Source organism: Colletotrichum phormii, assembly GCF_030913505.1.
Source record: "Colletotrichum phormii strain CBS 102054 chromosome Unknown BDP81scaffold_19, whole genome shotgun sequence".
Classification (NCBI taxonomy): domain Eukaryota; kingdom Fungi; phylum Ascomycota; class Sordariomycetes; order Glomerellales; family Glomerellaceae; genus Colletotrichum; species Colletotrichum phormii.
Window position 1 is genome coordinate 396557 of NW_026851461.1, and position 22498 is coordinate 419054.

General features: G+C 54.3%; 9 protein-coding genes across 9 annotated transcripts; 5 read left to right on the plus strand and 4 right to left on the minus strand.

The window, feature by feature from the left end:
• Positions 1 to 510: 510 nt before the first annotated feature.
• Positions 511 to 1652, minus strand: BDP81DRAFT_435195 (ubiquitin-related domain-containing protein; the record flags this gene model as incomplete). The annotated part of the gene is made up of 1 exon (XM_060591029.1): positions 511 to 1652. A coding segment is annotated over exon 1 (635 nt), but the record flags the coding sequence as incomplete, so codon positions are not given.
• Positions 1653 to 1879: 227 nt separating this feature from the next.
• On the minus strand, positions 1880 to 4539 carry BDP81DRAFT_435196 (ATPase). The gene is made up of 3 exons (XM_060591030.1): positions 4275 to 4539; positions 2355 to 4224; positions 1880 to 2298 (listed from the first exon to the last, which is right to left on the minus strand). The coding sequence occupies exons 1-3, from the start codon at positions 4397 to 4399 to the stop codon at positions 1951 to 1953; spliced, it is 2343 nt and encodes a 780-aa protein (XP_060441669.1). The 5' UTR covers positions 4400 to 4539; the 3' UTR covers positions 1880 to 1950.
• Positions 4540 to 5229: 690 nt separating this feature from the next.
• On the plus strand, positions 5230 to 6440 carry BDP81DRAFT_452638 (uncharacterized protein; the record flags this gene model as incomplete). Its single annotated transcript, XM_060592766.1, has 2 exons — positions 5230 to 5237; positions 5291 to 6440. The coding sequence occupies 2 exons, from the start codon at positions 5230 to 5232 to the stop codon at positions 6438 to 6440; spliced, it is 1158 nt and encodes a 385-aa protein (XP_060441670.1).
• A 112-nt stretch (positions 6441 to 6552) lies between these two features.
• On the minus strand, positions 6553 to 8405 carry BDP81DRAFT_380869 (uncharacterized protein; the record flags this gene model as incomplete). Its single annotated transcript, XM_060586858.1, has 2 exons — positions 6553 to 7882; positions 7936 to 8405. The coding sequence occupies 2 exons, from the start codon at positions 8403 to 8405 to the stop codon at positions 6553 to 6555; spliced, it is 1800 nt and encodes a 599-aa protein (XP_060441671.1).
• A 1055-nt stretch (positions 8406 to 9460) lies between these two features.
• BDP81DRAFT_397462 (uncharacterized protein) lies at positions 9461 to 9967 on the plus strand (the record flags this gene model as incomplete). Its single annotated transcript, XM_060588326.1, has 1 exon — positions 9461 to 9967. The coding sequence occupies one exon, from the start codon at positions 9461 to 9463 to the stop codon at positions 9965 to 9967; it is 507 nt and encodes a 168-aa protein (XP_060441672.1).
• Positions 9968 to 10545: 578 nt separating this feature from the next.
• BDP81DRAFT_327493 (UDP-glucose,sterol transferase) lies at positions 10546 to 13375 on the plus strand (the record flags this gene model as incomplete). Its single annotated transcript, XM_060585144.1, has 6 exons — positions 10546 to 11321; positions 11376 to 11536; positions 11593 to 11956; positions 12026 to 12376; positions 12454 to 12791; positions 12840 to 13375. 6 exons carry the CDS (start codon positions 10546 to 10548, stop codon positions 13373 to 13375), a joined length of 2526 nt encoding a protein of 841 aa, XP_060441673.1.
• Positions 13376 to 16615: 3240 nt separating this feature from the next.
• On the plus strand, positions 16616 to 17833 carry BDP81DRAFT_463724 (SPFH domain/Band 7 family protein; the record flags this gene model as incomplete). The annotated part of the gene is made up of 3 exons (XM_060594056.1): positions 16616 to 16844; positions 16905 to 17488; positions 17540 to 17833. The coding sequence occupies 3 exons, from the start codon at positions 16616 to 16618 to the stop codon at positions 17831 to 17833; spliced, it is 1107 nt and encodes a 368-aa protein (XP_060441674.1).
• A 1650-nt stretch (positions 17834 to 19483) lies between these two features.
• BDP81DRAFT_435210 (uncharacterized protein) lies at positions 19484 to 20502 on the minus strand. The gene has a single exon (XM_060591031.1). It carries the CDS (start codon positions 20247 to 20249, stop codon positions 19623 to 19625), a length of 627 nt encoding a protein of 208 aa, XP_060441675.1. The 5' UTR covers positions 20250 to 20502; the 3' UTR covers positions 19484 to 19622.
• BDP81DRAFT_463726 (uncharacterized protein) lies at positions 20293 to 21872 on the plus strand (the record flags this gene model as incomplete). The annotated part of the gene is made up of 2 exons (XM_060594057.1): positions 20293 to 20305; positions 21124 to 21872. 2 exons carry the CDS (start codon positions 20293 to 20295, stop codon positions 21870 to 21872), a joined length of 762 nt encoding a protein of 253 aa, XP_060441676.1.
• Between the last annotated feature and the right edge of the window lie 626 nt (positions 21873 to 22498).

The following is a 22498-nucleotide window of genomic DNA, read 5'->3' on the forward strand; positions in this document are numbered from 1 at the left end:
GTTGTAGAATATTTTCTTTGAGTGAAGAAGAATGTTACTGAAGAAAGATTGAGGGGAATCGAGGCAATGAGTTATTTGAAATGGATTCTTTTCCGAGTCAACGGCGAAGGGTGAGCCAAATGTCAAGACAAGGGCGCGTCGCAAGCGCGACGGTCCAAGCGGGGGCAATTCGACGCGAACTCGCGGGGTCATGTGACTTCACACGTAAAGCGAGCCGCGATATCCAACACAAACGTCACCTCTGGTATTTGAGTGAAAGAACACCTAGCTAAGGTAAGGGGGGTAATTTTGAAATGAGGAGCAAGCTTCTTCGCCTGGCGCTTTTACTGGGAGGGACTTGGAATGTCCAAGGGGACTTGTTTAGGTAATCTTCAAAAGGTCTAAAGGACCAAAAAGAGTTCACCACCGGTGTGGCTACATCTCTTGGTGCTCATGCTGGGATTCGAACTCGGGTACATGTATGCGCTAAGCCTGTCGTCGAGTAGGCTGGTTGGCGTAGACTTTAATTGTTGACCATTAACCATTCCACCACCTAGCCAGTTTGACCTGACCCGTCGACCTAGACGGGCGCCTGCTGGTGACAGGAATGGACTTGGAGGGGTATATGAAGGCTTTGGTGGTGGTATATTCCGTATGTATTCAGGTGGAAGGTACTGACCAGGCGGGTGGTTCATGGAGTGTCAAAGCAATCATCTCATGGGCTTTGAGTACCTTGGGCAGTGCAAGATGCAGGGCTATTGGTGGTCTTGCATACCATAGCATTTGTACGGGTATCGGTAACATCTAGACTTTCCAGACCTGATTCCATAGTATGATCGTTTCCCCCAATAACGCCAGAATAAGGTAACGCAATCGTAATGGTGCAGTCTGGGTGATTGTGGCGATACCACCGGAAGCTTCAACAAGTCCTCCGCAACGAAAGTCCAACCACAACCTCAATCCACACCCAAAGCCTCCACAAAACCTCTTAATCACCAGTGTCAACCTCAAGATCCAGCTGCACACCGTTGCTAACGCCATAATCCTCCAGCGTGAGATTATCCTTGAACGGCCGTTCGCCCTGGCGCTTCAGCAAGATCTCATGCGGCTCCCGCCCGACCCGTTGCGCCACCATAATCTTGAACATCTTGACCGGGTCCGAGGCCAAACAAGGGATCGCAGCCTTGGTGCCGAGACGGTCGTTGACGTGCACGATAATCATCTCCTCGCCACCACCCGCAGCCGGCGCGGGCGCGGCCTTCTCCTTCTTGGGCTTCGTAGGCGCATCTTTCGAGCTCGAGGCGCTGGGCCTGTCCCTGTCTCTGCCTCCGTCCCTCTCTCTTTCTCGATCTCTGCTGGCGCCGCCGCCGCCAGAGTCGCGAGGTCTGTAGTTGTCGTCACCGCCGCGGCGGTCGTTGCGGCGATCTCTGTCCGGTTCGCGATCGCGGTCGCGACGAGGGGAGCGGGAGCGGTTGCGGTAGCCTCGCTCAAGGCCTCTTGGCTCGTCGCGGTCATCTCTGCGGCTCTTGTCTTTCCATTTGAAACCGCCTTGTTTTCGCGGTCTATCTCTGTCTCTGTCTCGATCGCGCCGAGGCGAGCGCGATCTTGATCGTGCTCTGTCGGCCATCTCGAGGTGATGGGGGGGGGGGATGGTTGATGTTGGGAGGTGAAACTGCAGAAGGAGCTCAGCTTGCTGCAGTGCACTGTGACCTCACGGCAGGCTCGCAACCGATGCCCCACCAGGCGCGGTGCGGGTCTTGATATTAGCCCCACTGAAAACTATGATTACATAAGCCATAAGGTCTTCCTCGAAGCTTCATGGCTAACCCATCAACATCTTGTTCAAATAAATAACCTTGATATATTGCTTTAAACATAGATCACGGGGGAGAATGTCATGCTTGGAGAAACTCGACTTCTTTCATTTGGAGTCTATTCTATAACTTGTGAGACAACCTCTTATTCCCTTCTTTACTCCTCTAGGGCATTGGAGGAAATAGCCGTCACAACCCTGTTTGCCAAACTCTCCAACATGTCGGTGCCTTGTGAAGACGCCTCAATCTTTGACTCTTCAATCGACTCAAGAATCGTCTTGATGCCAAGACCAATCTTATCCGACTGGGTGTCATTGCGCACTGATTGGATGACGGTCTGGATGTCATTGCCGCCAAACATTCCTGACTGGTCCAGGACTTGAGCGAGTTCGCGTACATCGGAGATGGCGGGCACCGGAATCTGTCTGCGGAAATGCTTGAGAACACCCAAGTTGCTGAGCACGAAGCGTTCTGAGGTGGTGACCATGATGAGAATACGACGGCCCTGGACGGAGTTAGTAAGGATTCATCAAAAAGTAAACCAGAGGGATTTCAACTGACCTTTGGCGGTTGGGTCTGGATGAGGGAAATAAGTCTGTCGAGCACCGTGTTGGAAAAGCGTGGCCCGATGGGGTTCCACTCAATCAGTTGCTCAAAGTTATCCAGAATCACAATGCTGCGCTCTGACTTGTAGGCGTCCGTGAAGACCTTGGTGAGGTGGTCCTTCTTTCCAAACTCATCTCGGAAAGCAGTCAAGTGCTGAGGCGAAATGAGCTTAACAAAGGGGAAGTCTGAAAGGGAGGCAGTGTGGGCAGCCAGAGCAGTCTTGCCTGACTCTGGCGGGCCGTGCAGAAGGACCGGTATCCTGTTGAGGACGTCTGATTCCTTGACTGTGTCGATATAGCCCTGCATCGTGCGGATGATGGCGGGAATGTTGTTGTTGAACTGGAGAATTCCCATGCCAAGGGCATTTGCCAGCTCGTCTTCAGAAACACCATACGCAGGCTTGACTTCTGTCAGTGCGTTGTCGAAATCATCCATGGTGATCTTCATCGCGGATACATCATTCTTCATCTTGGCGCTGTTGCCGACCTCGGTGTGACGGTTGAAGGCGAATGAAGTTGCAGCCTTGACGACACCGGAGATCTCGGCACCAGAGTAGTTCTTGGTGCGAGCTGCCAGTGAGGCGAGGTCGACCTTGGAATCCATAATGTTGTTGTCCCGCATCTTGGCAGTGTGGATCATGAAGATTTCCTTGCGTCCGTCTTCGTTGGGCAAGCTAATCTCCAACTGAACCTCCAAACGACCGGGACGCAAAAGCGCCTCGTCGATCATGTCCTTTCGGTTGGTCATACCGATGAGGAGGATGTTGTTGAGCTGGTCAACACCGTCGAGCTTGGTGAGAAGCTGGTTGACAACACTGTCACCGACGCCAGTACCGCCTCCGGCACCGGAGCCTCTTTGCTTGCAGACGGCATCCAGCTCATCGAAAATGATGATGTGAAGACCACTCTGGTCACCCTTCTCCTTGTACTCCTTCTCAGCATCCGCAAACATCTTTCGAATGTTCTCTTCGGATTGACCGACAAACTTGTTCAGCACCTCAGGACCGTTGATAATCTTGGGCTCACGAGCGTTGAGCATCTTTCCGATTTGTCTAGCGATAAGCGTCTTTCCGGTTCCTGGGGGACCGAAGAGCAGGATGCCCTTGACGTGCTGAATACCCAGCTTCGCTACCAGCTGGGGAGGGAAGACACGGGAAGCGAAGGCTCTGCGGAAAATGGTGGCGAATTCGTCCTGGAGACCACCAATACCCATATCCTCAAACTTAAAGTCTGGCGAGATAATGGGGTTGGCGTTACCCTGGTGCTCACCAACTTGAAGCTTCATATCCGACTCGGCGCCCTTGAAGAAGGACAGTAGTGTATTGGTGCTGAAGAATCCGCGAGCGGAGGGATCCGATGATGTGACAACGGCATCGGGACCCTTGCCGCCCGCAAAAGTGATAGTCTTAACGGTAGCGAAGATCTTCAGACCTTCAATGTCGAGCAGAGTGCGCTGACCGGGGGCGAAGAAGTGCATCTGGAAGAAACGCTCAAAGACCTTGGCCAAATATTCGTGCTTAAACTCGTAGTTGGGGTCTCTCTTCATCGAGGCCCAGGACAATTCCAGGTCCATGGCCTCGAGGTGAGTAGCCCCTTGTCTGTTCGCGTCGTACACCTCACCCTCGAAGGTGTCCGTCATTCCGATCTTCAGCCATGATCTTTGCGGATCAGACAGACTGATGGTACCCTCGGGGAGTTCGGGTGTTGGCCGCGCTCTGATAACGTTCTCTCGTACTGTTCCTCGGACGGGGTCTCTGGCTCGGATCAGGACGTTGATGTCCTGGCCGTCGCGGCTCGGGGCGAAGTCTCGGTAGCTGACACCAGCGCTGGGAAACAGTTAGCAGCAGACGAGGGAATGAGTGTCGGAGATGCTTACACGTTGGCATAAATGAGCTGGGTCTGCAGGGCCTTGTCCCTGACCTTCTCGATCCTCAGCCGCACACCGGGCTGTCTCGGTGACTGCGGCTGGCCGCGGGGGAGCGGCTTCTCGGGGAAGCTCATGTCTGAGGCGCTCGGTCGGTGTGGAAGAAAAGGATAGATCGCTGAGTTTTGAGGTCGGTTATGGATTTCGTACGGCTGGGTTGTGGTGTTTCCCCGGAGAGGTGCTGAGGAAGACGGTGAGGATGACGAGGGGAGGTTATGTAGGTGGAATGCAGCATGTTGGAGGGGCTGCGCGGCTTCGTCTTCGCTTCAAGTCCCCTGGGCCCCGGGGAGCGCTAAACCTTGTTTGGGCCAAATGGACACAAGGCGAAGCAGGTACGTATAGAGGGGACCCTTACCTTACCCTTGCTGCAGCGAATGGCATAGAAGATGCGCTGATGCTTATGTGGATCCATCCAGTGGTTTGTAACCGTGTTCAATCTGTTTCAACTCTGGCCAGTTTGAGAATGCTCCAGATGTCTCTTTTTGCCCATTTCATTACAGGAGTATTGCTGCCTATGCAACTGAGGTGTAGGAGTGTGTCCAATCAAACTATCCAAGCTTAGACTTTGTATCATGGCATTCTAGGTATGAAGTATTTTGAACAGGGTTTGACATTGACAAGGGAGTTGTTCAGCAACTTGTGGCATCTGCAGACTGACGGCGGGAAGGTGCAAGTCAAAGTGATGTGGGGCACGCCGCTGTCGTCCATCGCTGCACCGGACCCACTTCAGGTGTCCAGCATGCCGCCTGACTAATGACGTCGATTGGCTCGCAAACCACTGGCAGTCTAATCCTTTTCGGGACATCCTCACTCGCACCCCAGGACGGCCCCAAAGTGACATTGTTCTCCATGACATATCTCATCAATAGCTTTCTGAAGCTTAATCCCAATCCCTAAATCAATCAAAATGCCGTTGTACGTCTACCAATATTCGAACAGGATTTAGCCAGAGACTAACGAACCAACAGGCATCTGCTGGGCAAAAAGTCTTGGAACGTCTACAATGCGGACAATATCGCCCGTGTCCGTCGCGATGAGGCCGCTGAAAAGGCCAAGGAGGCGGCCGAGGAGCAGCGCATGCAAGAGGTCGACGCCGAGCGACGGCTAGCTATCTTACGGGGCGAGGAACCGCCACCACTGCCGCCAACAGAGGAAACCCCTGAGGAAGAGCCACGATCTCGGGACCGGGATGCCGGTTCTTTCGGCAGGGAGAGGAAGAAGCGCAAGCGCGCTGGCGAGGACGACACTGAATTCGAGTTACGTGTTGCAAAAGAGCGTTCAGACGTCGTGCAGACAGCCAACGAGACCTTGCGCAAGTCTACCAGCTCTGCGCCGATCGTCGATGCAACTGGGCACATTGACCTCTTTGGCGAAGAACGAAAACAGGGTCGCCATCTAAAGAATGAAGAGGCGGAGAAGGAGGCTGCTAAGAAGAAGAAAGAACTCGAGGACCAGTACACAATGCGATTATCAAATGCCGCTGGCAAGGACGGCATGGTCGGCCCTTGGTACGCAGCATCTGGGTCAAGAGCTGAACTAGCAGAGCTCGAGCCAGCGGGCAAGGACGCATTCGGCAACGAAGACCCAGGGAGGAAGAAGAGAGAAGAAAAAAGGATAGTAGCGAGCGACCCTCTTGCGATGATGAAGATGGGGGCATCGAGAGTGAGAGAGGTCAAGAAAGAGCGCCAAAAAATTGAAGCCGAGCGACAGAGGGAGCTCGAGCAGCTGCGCAAGGAGGAGAAGCGAAAGGAGAGACACGGGCGGCGGAGACGAGATCATCGCAGGGATGAAGAGCGTCACCCTCGAGATAGGTCTCGTGAGAAGGACGATGATGAAGCTAGATCCCGTTCCAGGAGGAACAGCGAACGCCGTTATCGGCCCAGTCGAGATGATGAGCGACCCCGGAGCAGGGGCCGTCATCACGAAGAAAGAAGTGGCCGAGACGAAAGAAGGGATGAAACTGATAGGCGATCCAGAAGAGATGAAAGGAGCCGCCATGAAGGAAGAGGCGGGACGATGCACGAACGAAGCAAACGAGACTCTGATTCACGACAACGAGATGATCATCGGCGGCCAGAAGAACTTCGAGAGCCAAGCAAGTATAAATTACAGCAGTAAGAATGATAATCTATCTACAATAGAAGGGCAGAAAATAGCTACTTATAATATCGAAGCCAAGTTAATTTAGTCACAGGCGGTAATCGAAACACCACCCTTAGTCCGAGCAAAATCAGGCCGACTTGCACAACTTGCCACTGTTGAGGTTGTAGTCCCAAGCATCGCTTCCAACACCCGACAAGACGAACAGACTCTCCGTGGGGTCATATTTGCTCTTGATCTTAACCAAACGGTCGTAAGAAGTGCCGTAAAAGTCCTCCTTGAACATGGAGTCAAATGCGTTGCCCTCGTTCATGTACGAGCCAGCGCCCGGTGCCCACTCGCGCCAGATAGGCTCCTTGACCTCTTCCAGCCACTGCGCGACACCATCGAGGGCCTCCTGGGGCGCTGCGTTGGCATCCGCCGACGCGCCGTAGCTCATCAGGTGGATGTATGTCGAACGCCACATTGGGTTGAGGGCACCGCGCATCACCTCGGGGACATTGCGTGGTCCCAGCCCGCCCTGGAGACCGATGACCATGAGGCTGCTTCTCGTGGGGGTTTGAGGCACGTTGAGACGCTGGAGGTACGAGGACACGGCCGAAACCGGGGTCTCCACGAGTTCCTTGCGTCCGAGAAGGCGACTCGTGAGCATGCCGGCTCCGGAAGCGCTAGGCGACGTGTTCAGGCTCTCGAAGAAGGTCATGAAATCAGGCTGCGACGACGGCTCGCTCAGGGTGACGGTGACGGAGTTGTTGCCCACTTCAGCAAAGATGCGGGCTCTGACGGGCTCAAGCAGCGAGGTCATCTTCTCTGCGGTTGTGTTGTATGCGAAGAAGCTGATGGAGGCGGTGACCTTGCGGACAGTCTCGGACGAGCTGGCCGGCAGAGCTCCAGCGCTGACCATGCCGGTTCCCGTGACGGCCGCATCCATCAGGTCCGGAACGCTGGCGAGCAGGACCGCGGCACCTCTCCAAGCCGCCTCTCTAGACGCAGTGTCGTTGCCGACGGCGGACACTTCGATGCCGCTGGAGACCACGTTGCCCGGCGGGGGATTCGCCTTGATGACGTACTCGGAGACGAGGCCGTACTGACCGGCGCCTCCGCCGCGGACAGCCCAGAGGAGGTCCTGGTTCTGCGCCTCGTTGGCGACGAGGATTTGGCCGTCGGTCGTCACGACGCGCACTTGGAGGATCTGGTCTGCTGCGAGGCCGTATGTGCTCGAGAGGGGACCGTGGCCGCCTCCCTGCATGTGTCCGCCGACTCCGACTGTCTCGTCAACGCCCCCGACGACGACTCTGTCGAATTTGGCTGCTCCTCGGGAGGCGGAGCCCCAGTTGTGGCCGCTTCCCAGGGTGAGTGCCGCCTCGGTTCTGTTGTCGCTTGGGGATCTCCACTCGGGGTGGTACTCGAGTTGCTTAAAGTTGCGAGTCCAGATGGACAGCGAGTAGGCGCCGGACGACCTGATGTTGGGTTAGCGGGTGGAAGCTCTGAGAGTACAATAGAGTCGTCCTACCGGCCGTTAAGGTCGTGCCCAGTTCCCTTGATAACGATACGAATGTTCCGCGAGCTGGCCCAGCCCATGGCAGTGGCAATCTGCTCCTCCGTCGTGGCATTCACAACGTACTGCGGCAAGCCGCCGATTTCACAGCCCTTTGCCCCGGACTGACTAGGAGGGAGACACGAGTTATTGGCGTAAATGGGGGAGTCGATGGACTCGGGAAGCGAGGCGTGATAGTAGGAGTATCCCCATCCCTTCTCGATGTCTTCGCATGACTGCGAGGAGCCAAAAGGGTTTCCGGCATAGCAGGAGGATGCGGCGGGTTGAGTCTTGATAAGAACACCGTCGATGGTTGCATTCAGCGCCGACCAGTCCTCGTCGGACGGCCATGCAGCGTCGTCGGGGGTGGTTTTGCACGTCTGCTGGGCGGAAGCGCCCAAAGCGCAGACGGCGCCCAGGAACGAGATGGCGATTTTGACTGCCATTTTGGTAACGAGAGAAGATTGGGCTTGTGGAGTTGCCTGTCATCTGCCATCTAGGAAAGAGCCATGATGCCGTCTCAACAACCATCTTTATATGAGAATGGAACAGTCCGCCATATCCTCCTTTTTCGTATCGTTGAACGACATTTTATCACGACCGTATTCCGAGCAAGTACCTTGTTACGGAAGAAATCCATACAGGAAAATAAGTGAACCGCAGGGACCATGGCCGTGTTCAACATTGCTTTGTTACAGAGTCCCAATGACAATTTCGTCACAACCCCAGTCGTCCAAGTCCAAGTTCCATCTGAACGGAGAGGCTCCATGGAGGCTATGTCAACGGCGCGAAGGGCCGTGAGGGTCTCTTCCGAGCCACCTCCCAGACTGAGTGAGGTCGGCCGTACGCTGCGCCAAGCACGGATGGCTCCCTGTGATCGGCCATTTGCCGGTGACCCTGTACACTAGTGTCGAGGAAATAGAATTCAAATCCCAGTCAGTCATGGAGTGTACTCGTTACTGAGTCGTTCATGCTAGGACAAGGGAGGTATTGGGTAAAACTGGGAATTAAGGCTGGAGAATAGAACAGTGGCGGACTTCGTAGCGCCAAAATAATCGTATCGAAAACGAATGAATTTTTCGTATTGAAGACGGAAATGTTTTGATTGGTCCGTAACCACGATTCAGGGACGAGGGAGACCCCCGCTGACGACTTACACGCACCAAAGCATCACACTACGGAGTATCTAACCAGATAACATTGAGCAGCAGCGTCTAGAAAATTTGCGTCTCTTCTTTCTAGACGTCTCAACCAGTCGTGGCAAGGATAAAGATCCATTGAATTTTTCATCTCCCGGAAAGGAGTACCGAGTTTCGTTCCTCCTCTTCCCCTTCCCCTCCATTCTTCTCCCAAAACCCCTACCATCCATCAGTCTCCAATTCTTCTCTTCCCTGAATCTAACATCTTTCTCCTTCCTCTAACAAGCACATCGACATCCTTAGACTCTCTGTCATCTACTACTTTACATCCTGGGTACGAACCATATACCACAAACCAAACCATGAACACAGACTATTGGCAACTCTCAGGCGCCTTCGGCCTCTGGGTCCGCGCCGGCATCCGAATCCTCCAATTCGCCTTCGCCATCGTCACGATAGGCCTCTACGCCGCCACCCTCGGCTCCTGGAATACCCTCCCGACGCAAAACCTCGGCAGGACAAACTGGATCTTTGCCCTCGTCCCGGCCGTCCTCTCGGCGCTGACGTGCGCCTACCACGTCTTCGCAACAGTCACGCACGCCGCATGGTCCGTATGGGATTGTGGGCTGGCCGTCCTATGGGCCGCGCTATGTGGTCTGTCCTCGTCTATCGTCGTGGGCAGCAAAGGGAAGGGTGATGTCTCGGGCGATGTCAAGTCGAGACTTGCTGCTGGGGCTTGGATCGCGGGGATTAGCATGCTGTTGTGGCTGTTGAGCTCCATTCACGGGTGTGCGTACTGTTGCGCGTCGAGGAAGATGAAGAGGACGGTGAAGAAGCAGGAGACGGAAGGAGATAAGCTTGAATTGTAGGGTCTTCCCAATAGCCGGGAAGAGAACGTCTAGACGGACTGCGGTTTTAGACTTGTCTACAGTACATAATGGCAAGGTGTTGGGACTTTGAGATTAGCTGAAGCACATACTGATTTTGACAGTATTTGGCATCTTTTGGAAGGATCTGGTAGACTGAGAACGAGATCGTTGGAACAACTACCAGAGAAATGACCGAGATGACCATCAGACTTTTCTGAATGGCAGGGAACACCTCCTTTCGCCCTACGGTCACCCCGAAACAGCGAGACTAGCTGAGTTTCGGGCCGCTCATTTCGTATTTATGACATGCCTAGCTAAGAAGTAAAAACCAGATCCACTGGCTAAGCTGGGAGTAGCCGGCTTCTGACGCGGCCTTATCTAGGAGGCTATGCGGCAAGGTACTATGTAAGGTATGCTTAAGTCTTCTTCATATGGACTTGGCCCTGCCCCTGCCCCTCCCTGTCTCCTACCTTAGTCTCCCGTACCTTTTTACTACCCACTCTCAACACCACGCAGCTTCTCAGCACGTGAACTACACAAACATGGAAGGTGAAAAGAGCGAGACATTCGGATCCTCGATGGAGTCAAAGGCTTCGGTCTTTGGTCTCGAGGACCTCTACTTCGAAGGTAAAGCAATCCGAATACTATGCAGTATCCCTGAGAGCGAAGACCTAACACGGTCTTGGACAGAAGACGAGCCATCCAGCTCAACGCAAACTGAAGACCAGACACCGCCCGAGTACACACCCCAATACACACCTCAACGCCAATGGCCAATGCCCCTAAACATCGTAGTCCAAGTCGTCGGCTCCCGAGGCGACGTCCAGCCCTTCCTCGCCCTCGCCCCCGCCCTCCAGAAAGCAGGCCACCGCGTCCGCATCGCAACGCACCCCCAATTCTCCTCCCTTGTCCTCGAATCCAACACCTCCGTCCCAGCCTCCCCGAACAAGATCGAGTTCTTCCCTGTCGGCGGCGACCCAGCCGACCTAATGGCCTACATGGTCGAGTCTCCGTCCCTGATCCCCAAAATGTCCCAGATCCGCGCCGGCATCATCCAGCGGAAACGCGACATGTACGTCGAGATGCTCGACGGCTTCTGGCGTTCGTGTATTCAACCGGACCCCCTATCTAACGTGCCCTTTGTCGCCGACGCCATTATTGCCAACCCGCCGAGCTTCGCTCACGTGCACTGCGCCCAGGCGCTGGGGATCCCGGTGCATTTGATGTTTACGATGCCGTGGAGCAGCACCAAGACGTTTCCCCACCCGTTGGCGAATATTGGGTTTTCAAAGGCGGATAAGAAGAGTACGAATCATGCTTCGTATGCTGCTGTTGAGTTTTTGACGTGGCAGGGGTGAGAATGTCTCTCTTTGCGTGCGAGTGACTTTGATGGCTGACGGTGAAATAGCCTGGGAGATCTTGTCAACGCGTGGAGAGTCCAGTCGCTCGGCTTGGAACCAGTGCCGTCTACCGAGGGACATCGTATACTAGAAAGTCTGCAAGTCCCATTTACATACTGTTGGTCACCATCTCTCGTGCCCAAGCCTAGCGACTGGGGTCCGCATATTGGTAAGTCTCCCATCGAGAACTTCCCTATAAAGAGTCAGCCTAACCAGGAACAACAGACATCAGCGGCTTCTTCTTCCGCGATCCTGCACCGTATACACCACCTCCAGATCTAGAAGCCTTCCTCGAGGCCGGTCCGCCACCCATTTATGTCGGGTTTGGTAGTATTGTGGTCGGCGGAATCGAGGGCCTCATGACCATGGTTCTCAGCGCAATCAAGGCAACGGGAGTCAGAGCCATCATTTCGAGAGGCTGGAGCAATTTGAACGGCGAGGAGTCGGAAAACGTCTTCTACGTGGGCGATTGCCCGCACGAGTGGCTGTTCCAGCAAGTCGCCGCCGTCATCCACCACGGCGGCGCCGGTACCACGGCCTGCGGACTGAGATACGCAAAGCCTACAACTATCGTTCCCTTCTTTGGAGAGTACGCAAGACCCCCCCAATCACTAGTTGATTTTTTATTTCCTCTTTTTGACTGACACGTCTCTTACAGCCAACCGTTTTGGGGTGCCGTCGTAGCAGAAGCCGGCGCAGGACCAGACCCCATCCCCTACCGCTCCCTCACATCCCAAAAGTTAATCCAGTCCATCCAGCTCTGCCTCTCCCCGGACGCCGTCCAATCAGCCAGAAAGCTCGCAGAATCAATGCAGAGGGAGAACGGCGTCCAGGCCGCCGTCGACGTCTTCCACGCCAACCTGCCGCAGTCGAAAATGGGCTGCGACTTTTTTTCCGACCAGCCCGCGGCGCTGGTGTACGGCAGAGGAAAGAAGCAGGTCAAGATGTGTCGACCTGTCGCGTCCATATTGGTCAAGAATGGGAAGTTGCAGCGGAAGCAGCTTAAGTCGTACGTGGCGACACACGCCGTACCTTGGACTTTATATCCAAGACCCCCCATTTTCACTGACGTTCTTTCTTCTACAGATACCGGTCGAAACCGACAAACATTGAAAACCAAAGATGGGACCCCCTGACCGCAGTATCGGCAGCCTCCCTCTCGACAATCGTCAAAATGGCAGGCGCCACGGTCGACATAATCGTGAAGCCTTTTGAACAGTATAAACGCACCAGCGAATCCGGCGAGAATCTCGAAGACCAGCAAGTCGAGAACTCGCGGAGACACAACCAGGCACCCGCGTTCGCCATGCTGCCTCTCCCCGGCGTCGGGGTCCCAGACGGGGCTGTGGCGGCGGCAGCAGCAGCAGCAGCGGGGGAGAAGACTTCCTCGGATATGACAGTGGCCAGGTCGCCGCCATCCAGGGGTAGTCAAGAATCATCTTCCGGTGGTGCAAAACCGGGCGCAATGGCAGCGGCAGCGGCAGCGGCAGCGGCAGCGGCCAACGGCGTGGGAAAACTCGCGGGCAACGCGACAAAGGGCATGCTCGTCGACATCCCACTCGCCGTCACCGAAGGTCTCCGCGCGGTACCCAACCTCTACGGCGACACCGTACGCAAGCACGACGCCGTCGAGGGGTTCCGCAGCGGCGTCTCGGTGGCGGGCAAGACGTTCTGCCAGGACATGAAGGGCGGGCTGACGGATATCTTCATTCACACGTACACTGGCAAAAAAGAGCAGGGTGCGCTGGGCGCGGCAAAGGGGTTGGGCAAGGGCGTGGTGAGTCTTGTGACGAAGAGCACTGCCGCGACGTTTGGGTTGGTGAGTTATCCGGCGCAGGGGATTTATAGGAGTATTTGGGCTGCGTCGTATGCGGATACGAGGAGGAGTATTGAGGATGACAAGTTGCTTGAGGGGGACTGGATGGTTTCCATGAGCCCCGGGTGGAAGATGGATCACGCTGCTATTGTGGAGGATTTTGGGGGTATGAGGGGGATGAGAGGCCAGTGATGGGTTGTGTTTACCTTGTGGGGTGGGATTGGTTGCCAGCAACTGTCTGGCTGTTTCTTTTTGCTTATTTGGATGTATCTTGCAAGGCGTTGCGTTAGGCTTCTTGGATGCAGACCAGTGTGGCTCAAGATTGAACCAGGAACCAGGCCTTAATCTTGACCATCGTCATCCTACAGTTGATCCTCACAGCTTGGTCGTTCTAGAAAAATTCGATCGCTTATTTCTTTCGGGTTATTGTACCCTGTCGCCGTGCCTGATACAGCTCCTCCACATATAGGGTCAGTATCGTGACCCTAACACAGCCATTGCCACAACAGCCTATGCGGGATCGTGGCAGTGATCTACAAAGCCATAGTGATACGGATGATTAGGCACAACACATTGTCATAGTTACTAGTCAACCTTGCACAAGATGAGAATGACGATAGAATTGTCAGATCGTGGACGAGGGATGCACCGCGGCGCAGGGGTGGCGGAAAAGGAAGGCTTCTGGAAGGATTCGATGGTGGGGGCACTTGGAGGCTGAGCTTCATAGGGAATATTCGGAGTAGTAAGATCTACAATTTCTCTCGAAAAAGCTCAGCTATTCCCACATTTGCACAGCAAACGAGACGACATAATAGTAAGACGACAAGGATGGTGTAGATGGGGGGCTTCAGTCAACCATTTAAGCCTTGTGGAGTCTGCGTCTCCGCCCTGCGTACGAAGTAAGCATGTGACGAAGGTTATGGGTTCGAGGTGGAGATGGTCTCGCCGGATGCTGGATTCGGTGAGACTCGGGCAACGATCGCAGTCGCCCGCGGGTCGCTACCGGAGATTGCTGTTGGTTTGTCGGGATAAAGGCGGAGGATCGGCCGGGATTTTGGCTAATCCGGCGCATGATGTCAAATATCTCAAAGATATTGATGGGCAGTGGCCGACAGGCAGAGATGGAAAGCTGTCGCTCAAGTTCGCCGGGCGACAAATATTGGCGGGGCAGTGCCGTGTCACGCGTGCCGGCGAGACGCTAGGGCCACTTTCGAAAAGGTGGATACATGCCGCCGGCGTGGATTGGCCGATCCGGAGGCTGGGGGTTGAAATGGCGCTTTGCCCAGAAGCTGGGCGGCGACGGTAGACTGAGTGGAGAAGACACCACTCAACTATGTATCCGTATGCACGAGCGGTTGGAGGCGCATTCTCAAGAGCGGAGTCAATGAAGTCATTCTTGGGTCTCCAAATTCCTCGGACTTTGAGAGAGGCTCTGCGATGAAGGGTCCGTTGGTTGTTGAATACCGGCCGCAGGAGCCGTCAGGGAACGGACAGATAGGTACCACCTTGGAAAAAGTCATTCGCTTGCGCCAGGCATTTGTTAACTGAAAGCAGTCGGCGAATAATTGCAATATTTGACCTGAGGACAGTACGGTAGGTATTCGTACATGGTGTAAGGTGGGGTTCCCCAAATCTCGGCGCTGGGGTTTCCATGATATCATGCCACTCTGCCATGCCCTCCCTGGGCGGAAGTCGGCACGCGCGAGGGCGTTGATTGGCTGTTGAGGGAGTTGGGGTGACAGGGCCCCGAATATCATGACACAGAGATGAATGATGTGTGAAACGTTCTCCGTTCGCGTGTGACTTTTGGTCGACAGTTGCAGTAATTCAATTGCCCCTGGCAGACAGACAGACAGACAGCCCGGAGCTTGTCGACATTAGACGGCGCGTTTGGATGGTATGGTGTGAAGTTTTTCTCGGAGAAGTTGGGCAAAGGTGGTGCCACGACCGCCCTGAGCAATCCCTGAGCAATCCCTGAGCAGTCAGCAGTCAGCAATTATCACCGTGCACGCTTGTCGTGTCTTGGCTGTAGGTAGGTAGTGTAGCCAAGGCTGATTGAAGGACGGATTGGGTCCGCCACCGCTCTGCCACCAAGGACGGACCGTTGGGATCGGATCGTGAGGTTTTTTGTTGCCTAGGCAGCGAAGAATGAAGAGGGCGGAGCAGCGACATTGCCCTCGTGGTAAAGTTTGGAAGCAGTCGGGCGATCACACATTGACTTAGTCGACGCGCGCAGTCGAGGGTGAAATTCGCGCTGGCTATCCGGGCAAAAGAGAAGAAACAACCATGTCAATCGAGTTGGGGTGTAGGGACTTTGGAGGTAAGACGGCAGACCGGCAGCCTCGCGATTGGATGCGATATGGAAAGTCAAGCCGTCGCATCGGTGTCGATTCTACTAGCATCGCGCCTTTTTGGAGGCCGGCTATGACCACGAGATCTTTTTGACATATTGGCTGCACTGGTGTAGGTATCTGGCAATAAGAATGCGGAGTGTGTGCCGAAGAGAACAGTCAGCCAAATGTCTACATTACCTTAGTGTAAAGTAGCAGGGTAGGCAGAAAGAATTGACGAAACATTTTGCTGTACCAGGAATGGAAGGAAGCTCGAGATGCGCATGGGCCACCCGTATGTTGGAGTTTCGCGGGCAGTGCTCTCCACCATCGGGCACTTCTGCCCCGCATGGCTCCAGCGTTCTTTCCCTAGTGCTCGCATCCCTGCCCGTTCAACAGCCCACAGACACAGACGGGGCAACCAACTGGAACACGGGGCAGGTAGGTAGGTGCTAGGTGCCTTCGATAGCTCCACCAACCTACCTTGAGGTTGCTCCTGCACTTTGCACTTTCAAAGGTGAGGTCCAAGGCAAGAAGGTACCTACCTACCATACTGGTGACTATTGACTCTTGAGGGAGGTGCTGCACGAGACCCCTGCTCCACCCTTCGGCTCCTGTAGCTTCCTTTTCGCGGTTTGCGACTGCCTCTCCTCTCTTCTCCTTCCCGTCCGCCTATCATTGCGCTTGCCGATAGCTCAGTGCCACCACCACCAGAAAGAACCCCCAAGAAACATGACCCCAAGAAGCCAGAAGTGCCAGAGCTCCCTCCTGGGTACAAACACAGCCCACCCTGTCCCACGAGATGATTCGACCCTTGCTCTTAGACCCGTGTCTATGATCCCTTGGTCTTTGCAGTCCCCGGTCTCCATTCTCCTCTCGACACATCTCCATCTCGTACCTACCCCAGACGTCATCTACTTAAGAACCTCGTGCCCCCATCCATCACCAAATCCTACCTTAGTTAGCACACATGGTTCAGTACTCAGAATCCACCAACGAAGCTTCTGAACATTTAGATACCCGTACTCGACAAGCTTCTTCTTCCAACACATCTGCACGACACCTTCTCCGAACCAACTCGTCCCGATCGCATTCGCCAACGATGAGCGCCCCGCAACACGAAAGCACTTCCACGGGCAAGGCCCGCGCCCCCGACTATGAGGAGCGCAGCGAGACCACGGCCAACGGTGGCGGTCTCAGTCTTGGACAGGGCGGCTTCAAGCCTCACAACGAGATGACTGTTCAGCCTCCCACCAAGGAGGATCTCCAGCGCAGCTACGCCAGAGTTGTCGCCGAAGATGCCAACCCTAAGGGCTGGTACGGAACCATGAGTATGTCCTACAACCGCCTCTCCTTGAAACCTGTCGCAAAGCACTAACACCATATCATAGTCAACACCTTTGGTGCCTGCATTGGTACTGTTGGTGCCATCCCCTGCTGCATCGTCTGCCCGAACCCTTACAAGAACGTGAACCAGGGTAATGTCGGTCTGGTCACCAAGTTTGGCAAATTCTACAAGGCCGTCGACCCTGGTCTTGTCAAGGTCAATCCCATGAGCGAAAAGCTCATCCAGGTCGACGTCAAGATCCAAATGGCAGAGGTTCCCCAGCAAACTTGCATGACCAAGGACAACGTCACCCTGCACCTCACCTCTGTTATTTACTACCACATTGTCGCACCCCACCGAGCCGCTTTCGGTATCTCCAACGTGCGCCAGGCTCTCATGGAGCGAACCCAGACCACTCTTCGCCATGTTGTCGGTGCCCGCATTCTCCAGGATGTCATTGAGCGCAGGGAGGAGATTGCCCAGTCCATTGGCGAGATCATTGAGGATGTTGCTGCCGGATGGGGTGTCCAGGTCGAGAGCATGCTCATCAAGGACATTATCTTCAGCCAAGAGTTGCAGGAGTCGCTGTCCATGGCTGCCCAGAGCAAGCGTATTGGTGAGAGCAAGATTATTGCCGCCAAGGCAGAGGTACGCATCCGAGACCCCTAACATTTGTAATCCATCACTAACACAACCTAGGTCGAATCCGCCAAGCTCATGCGCCAGGCTGCCGACATTCTGTCGTCTGCCCCTGCCATGCAGATCCGCTACCTCGAAGCTATGCAGGCGATGGCCAAGTCTTCCAACAGCAAGGTCATCTTCCTGCCTGGCCCCGGTCAGACCATGCCCAACATCCAGCAGTCGCTCAGCGGCACCAACCAGACGGGCGAGTCGAGCGGTACCAACAACGGCACTGGCGACTTCAACGACTTTGGAGGTCAGGATTCCGGCTTTCAGCAAGCCATTAACTCTCGTGTCATCGAAAACATTTGAGTTCGCACCGAGTGCTGACTTGACGTCTCGTGTGGGGGAATAGCTTGGTCACACTGAAGCCGATCCCTTTGCGGCTGTCACCAATAACGCATTGATTCTCTTGCTGCGACGTCAATACCCTCTTGCGCTTCACGATGCTTCCGACACGATTGATTTTTCAAATACCCCTTTGCGACAATTCTATACCACGAAATAGGCAAAACAAAAAACAAAAACATGTACTTGTAACACGCGGGAGAGATTTGGGGTGAGGATGGACAGAGGCCTGCCCGGGAGATGATACCTCAGATCGGCATGATCACGTTGGACGGGCTTTGCAGTATACCCATTTCATTCGCTTGAGTTTGGCTCGGAGGACGTAATGATAATGGCACTGAAATTGAATACGAATTCCATCTTGATCTACTCTACTTTGCCTTTTTAAAAATAACTACTTATTCATCCTGGTGTATGGGCTCCTGGAGCATACGCTTCATACTCAGCTTCAAGCCAGCGCCATCGCAATGAGTACTTGTAACGTATCAATAGGCACACTTGCAGAATAAGGTTCGCAAGCAAATGCCTGACTAACGCTACCTCGAGGATGAAAAAAAGATGATTGTCCTTGCCTTCCGCTCAAACCGAGAGAAAAAGAAGGGTCATTGATAGGGAATCGAACAAAAGGTTAGGTTGAGTGAGGCTCGAGGACTTTCGGGTTGTTCCTTTGACTCCCCCCTCTCATACCCTTCGGCCACGTTCCCCCGACCTTTTATGACAGGATGGAAGGATGACCAGGCCCAAGAACCTCAATCCTCAGGGAGTATTCAGATGGAATAATTTTGAGATCCAACTTGGGGGCTTACACTACTGATGCGTATTATCGTATTAAAGGGTCTATCTAGCTCCTCTGTCTACTAACTTGTTGCTTCTAGTTAAGATCATAGAGAATTGAAAAAAAAAAAAAAAAAGCTACTAACACTTCTCAGCCTACGGACGATTGGTATTTCAAACAGAAACACTTGGCCTGGGAAACTTCTGCCAGATCGAGTGATCGCCGCCCGATTCCCGACTTTTGTGCAATTTTGCCCAGAGCCGTTTTCGGAAACTTGAAAGACGAATAGGATTGGACCTCGAATGTTAAGCTGTTGGATTACTTGATTTTGATGGATGGAGGTTATGGGAATGATGTGTGAGAAGGTCCGGGTGATTTGTGAATTGGGACGAACCTGGGAGTTGGCGGGGGGTATTTGTGGGCGAACGTGAGCGAGGGACGTCGTGGCGAGAGATGCGGAACGGTCTGCTGCGAATGACATCGCCTTGGAGACAAAGAAATATAGAAGGAATTCTGTAGAATTCATCGCACCGAGGAGGAGCACCTTTGAAATCTCCTTGCGCAGCATCCTCTGCAAGGTGCTAGATGTATTCTTGAGAAGCCTTGGACTAATGCGCCATTGCGGCCTTTTTATACCTTATCTTCTGTGACCATGAATGATTGCTGGGGTGATATTCTACTTTGAACGATAGTCTTGGGAGATAATGAGTACTTGGTGGAGGGATTTCCTGTCACTGGAGGTGAAGTTTATTCGGCCTCCCTCCAAGAAATCTGTACGAAAAGCTCAATGACTGCTTCAGCGGTCTTAGACCAAGTCGTCGATAGTGCCTTTACATGCAGCTGTGAGCTCACCCTTAATTGTGATGATAGGTTCAATATCAATAGACAGCTGCTAAGCCTAGGTATTATATCACTGCTATACAATCTCAAATCAAAGACATGCCTGACTAGGAAACGTAGGATCCAAGTACACAACACTCACGCCTCCTTCCAGGGCAACGCAATCTCAACAGGCAACATATCCTTCTCCACCATCCCAACCAACTCCTTGGCCTCCAGCCCCTTCAACGCACCCATAACCTCCTCATACCCAGCAGCACTCAACCCCTCCTTCCGATCACAATAGATATCAACACCCTCCTTGGTAAACACCGTCGGCGCAAACCACGTCACAGCCCACCTCTCCACCTCCCCTTCGCTCCCTTCAATCCGCCGTTCCCCCCAACCCAGAACCTCCCAATGACTTGCCACAAAGAACAACCACCCTTTACCCCGCCAGTCCCAGACGGAGGTATCCCCGACGGCGCACGCGGTATCGACGCCCTTGACGGATTTGACGGCCGAGGAGGGGTGCGGGGTCTTGTTGGACTCGTACTCGACGAGGTCGTCTATGCGGGCTGTGCCGTCTGGTTTCGGGGCCATGGAGGCGTAGGAGATGCGGACGTTGCGGGCGTCGCGCCACATTGCGAGGGTGGAGTGGGTTACGGACCAGGTGCGGAGGAGCCATTCGAGGGGCGGGGCGGAAAAGGTTGATGGTGACGGGGTGGAGGAGGTTGTGTATTTTGAGGGGGAGCGGAGGGTTACTGTTGTCGGTGGGGATGTCATGATGCTCTGTGGTTGTTGTGAAGACGATGTGGTGGATGTCGCAATGGATGGAAGAGGTGCTTTGGAGCTTGTGTGGAGCTTCGTGGGAGTGTCCGACGTTGGTAGCAGCACTATTAGGAGGAATCCGATAAGGACGTCGCGTTTCAGAACTCGGGTATACGTGTGCGACTACGGTTCGGATAGGTGATTGATGGATTCGGGGTCTCTGCAAAAGAGGTTGTCGTCGAGAGAATATTGGAATGAAGTTGAAAGACAAGCGCAAACCAATGGCCCCAAGCTCCGAGATCCGCGCCAGGCAGGGGTGTTGTCGCGTTTCAAATGATGTCAGCGGCCCGACGACTGAGACTCGAGCGTTTTTCCTCCTGTCTTCTCCAATTCTTCGTGTGTCTTTCCTGTCACAATGCTTTTGATTCGCAAATGAGCATTTCATTCTCATTTGCCCATGTCTACAGCCGCCGATACCCGAACGTCTCGTCCGTCATTCTTTTATCGACGACATGCCATCTACTACTTCGTAAAGACCCTGGAAGATTGAGCTGTGCCCCAGTCCCACGAGGCTGTAATTAAGCGGGCCAGTGCCGAACAAGGGTCTTAATTCCACCTATTTTTCTCATTCCCTTTTTCTCTGAGAATTACCACGGTTCCTCCCGCGCCCAAAGCTCCTTTTCTATTCCTCTTTGCCCGATTGTTTTTCTTTTTTCTTTTCTCCCCACATCGCCCGGAGCTGTTTCTTCCCTGCAGCTTTACTTTTATTCATACATCCATTCCAACATCTCTTTTTCAACGTCATCGCACCCTCACACAGCACCGTCCTAGCAACGCGCGATTCTCCTCCGAAATCCCACCCACTCCACACCGCCTACAATGGACGAAGACGACTCCCTCGCAATCGACCCCGAAATGGCAGCCTTCATGGGCTTCGCCTCCTTCGGGACCCAGCCCGCCGCCAAGAAGCGCAAACACAACCACCGCACCGACGCCGTCTCCTCCGCGACCGGCGCGAACCAGACCGCACTCGCCCCGCGCGCTCCACGCGCTGCTCCGTCGACGACCGATATTGCTGCCGCGCCCGCCGCCAATACCGATGAGATTGCCCTCGACGATGACGACGAAGACGACGGAACCGCTGCTGTCGCCGCCGGTGCTGGTACTGTCGTCGGGGAAGATGTGAATGCAGAAGAAGGCGGCGCGAATCTCTACTCAGACCCAACCGTCGCCCCGGCGCTCGCCCACGCGCAAAGTCTGATAGACGAATTGACCACCCGCGGCGGTGGTGACGGCACGGCACCGGAAGACGGAACCTCAGCACCGCAAGCGCAGTCAACATTCTCTTCCCTTCCAACATCATCGGCATTACCCCAGCGGCCCGACGCGTCGTGGGGTAAGGAGATGGGCTCGGCTCCAACGACGATGCCGACGAGGGAACGTCCCGAGCAGCACCAGCACCAGCGTGGCGGTCGTCAAGGGTACCAGCAGCAACAGAGGAATGATGGCAAGCCTTGGTGGGAGGGCTACTATGACCCAGCATCGAATGAGAATCCGTGGGAGAGGCTTGAGAAGAAAGCGGGAGTCTTGTCCAAGGGGACTTGGTTGGCGAGGGGAGCTCAAGCTCAGACGGCTTGATTGATGTCGATGGACTACCAATGTTGAATGAGTTGGCATCTGAGAGGTGTGTGGACCATAGTATCGAGTGTGTGGTCAACACATATCGACATGCTTACCTCACCTCCACTTGGACGGCTTCTCAACCTCGCGACTTGGCATATCGATATACGACTCACCGACTGCCTCACCGACCCATGTCACGTGATACCCCCCTGGCCGGCTGGAAACAGGGCAGGGAGCGATATCACGACCCATCCATCACATGATATATCACTGGATATATGGAGCCCCCCCCCCCTCAAAGACTTGGCCAAGGCCTGGGGGGGAACCTTTACGGTGGCATTACGGAGGATCAAGGATCACGACGGTACTGTTACGGTGGACATATCGTGGACCAGCAGCCCGGCTAAGGACCACCACGACCGAACAAGAGGGGATTATGATATGACTATGGATCGAGACGGAAATACACCCTGTCGTCACTACAGAACCACCAAGGGGTTAGAGGAATATGACCCACGCGAGCTCCCCGTCGTTATCCTTCCCGAAAGAGCAATATCCCACCGCCCCGAAAAGGACAAGCGCCTCCAACAGATGCCAACAATTTTGTACCTCACCTCACCTGGTCTCCTCTCTCCCGCCTC

Bases quoted from the DNA above. Each gene is read 5' to 3' on its own strand.
- BDP81DRAFT_435196 (XM_060591030.1), bottom strand. From the start codon at position 4,399: ATGAGCTTCCCCGAGAAGCCGCTCCCCCGCGGCCAGCCGCAGTCACCG. The intron at 4,225-4,274 runs GTAAGCATCTCC...ACTGTTTCCCAG, and splicing joins CAGCTCATTTATGCCAACGT to CGCTGGTGTCAGCTACCGAG. The intron at 2,299-2,354 runs GTCAGTTGAAAT...AACTCCGTCCAG, and splicing joins TCCAGACCCAACCGCCAAAG to GGCCGTCGTATTCTCATCAT.
- BDP81DRAFT_435210 (XM_060591031.1), bottom strand. From the start codon at position 20,249: ATGACATCCCCACCGACAACAGTAACCCTCCGCTCCCCCTCAAAATAC.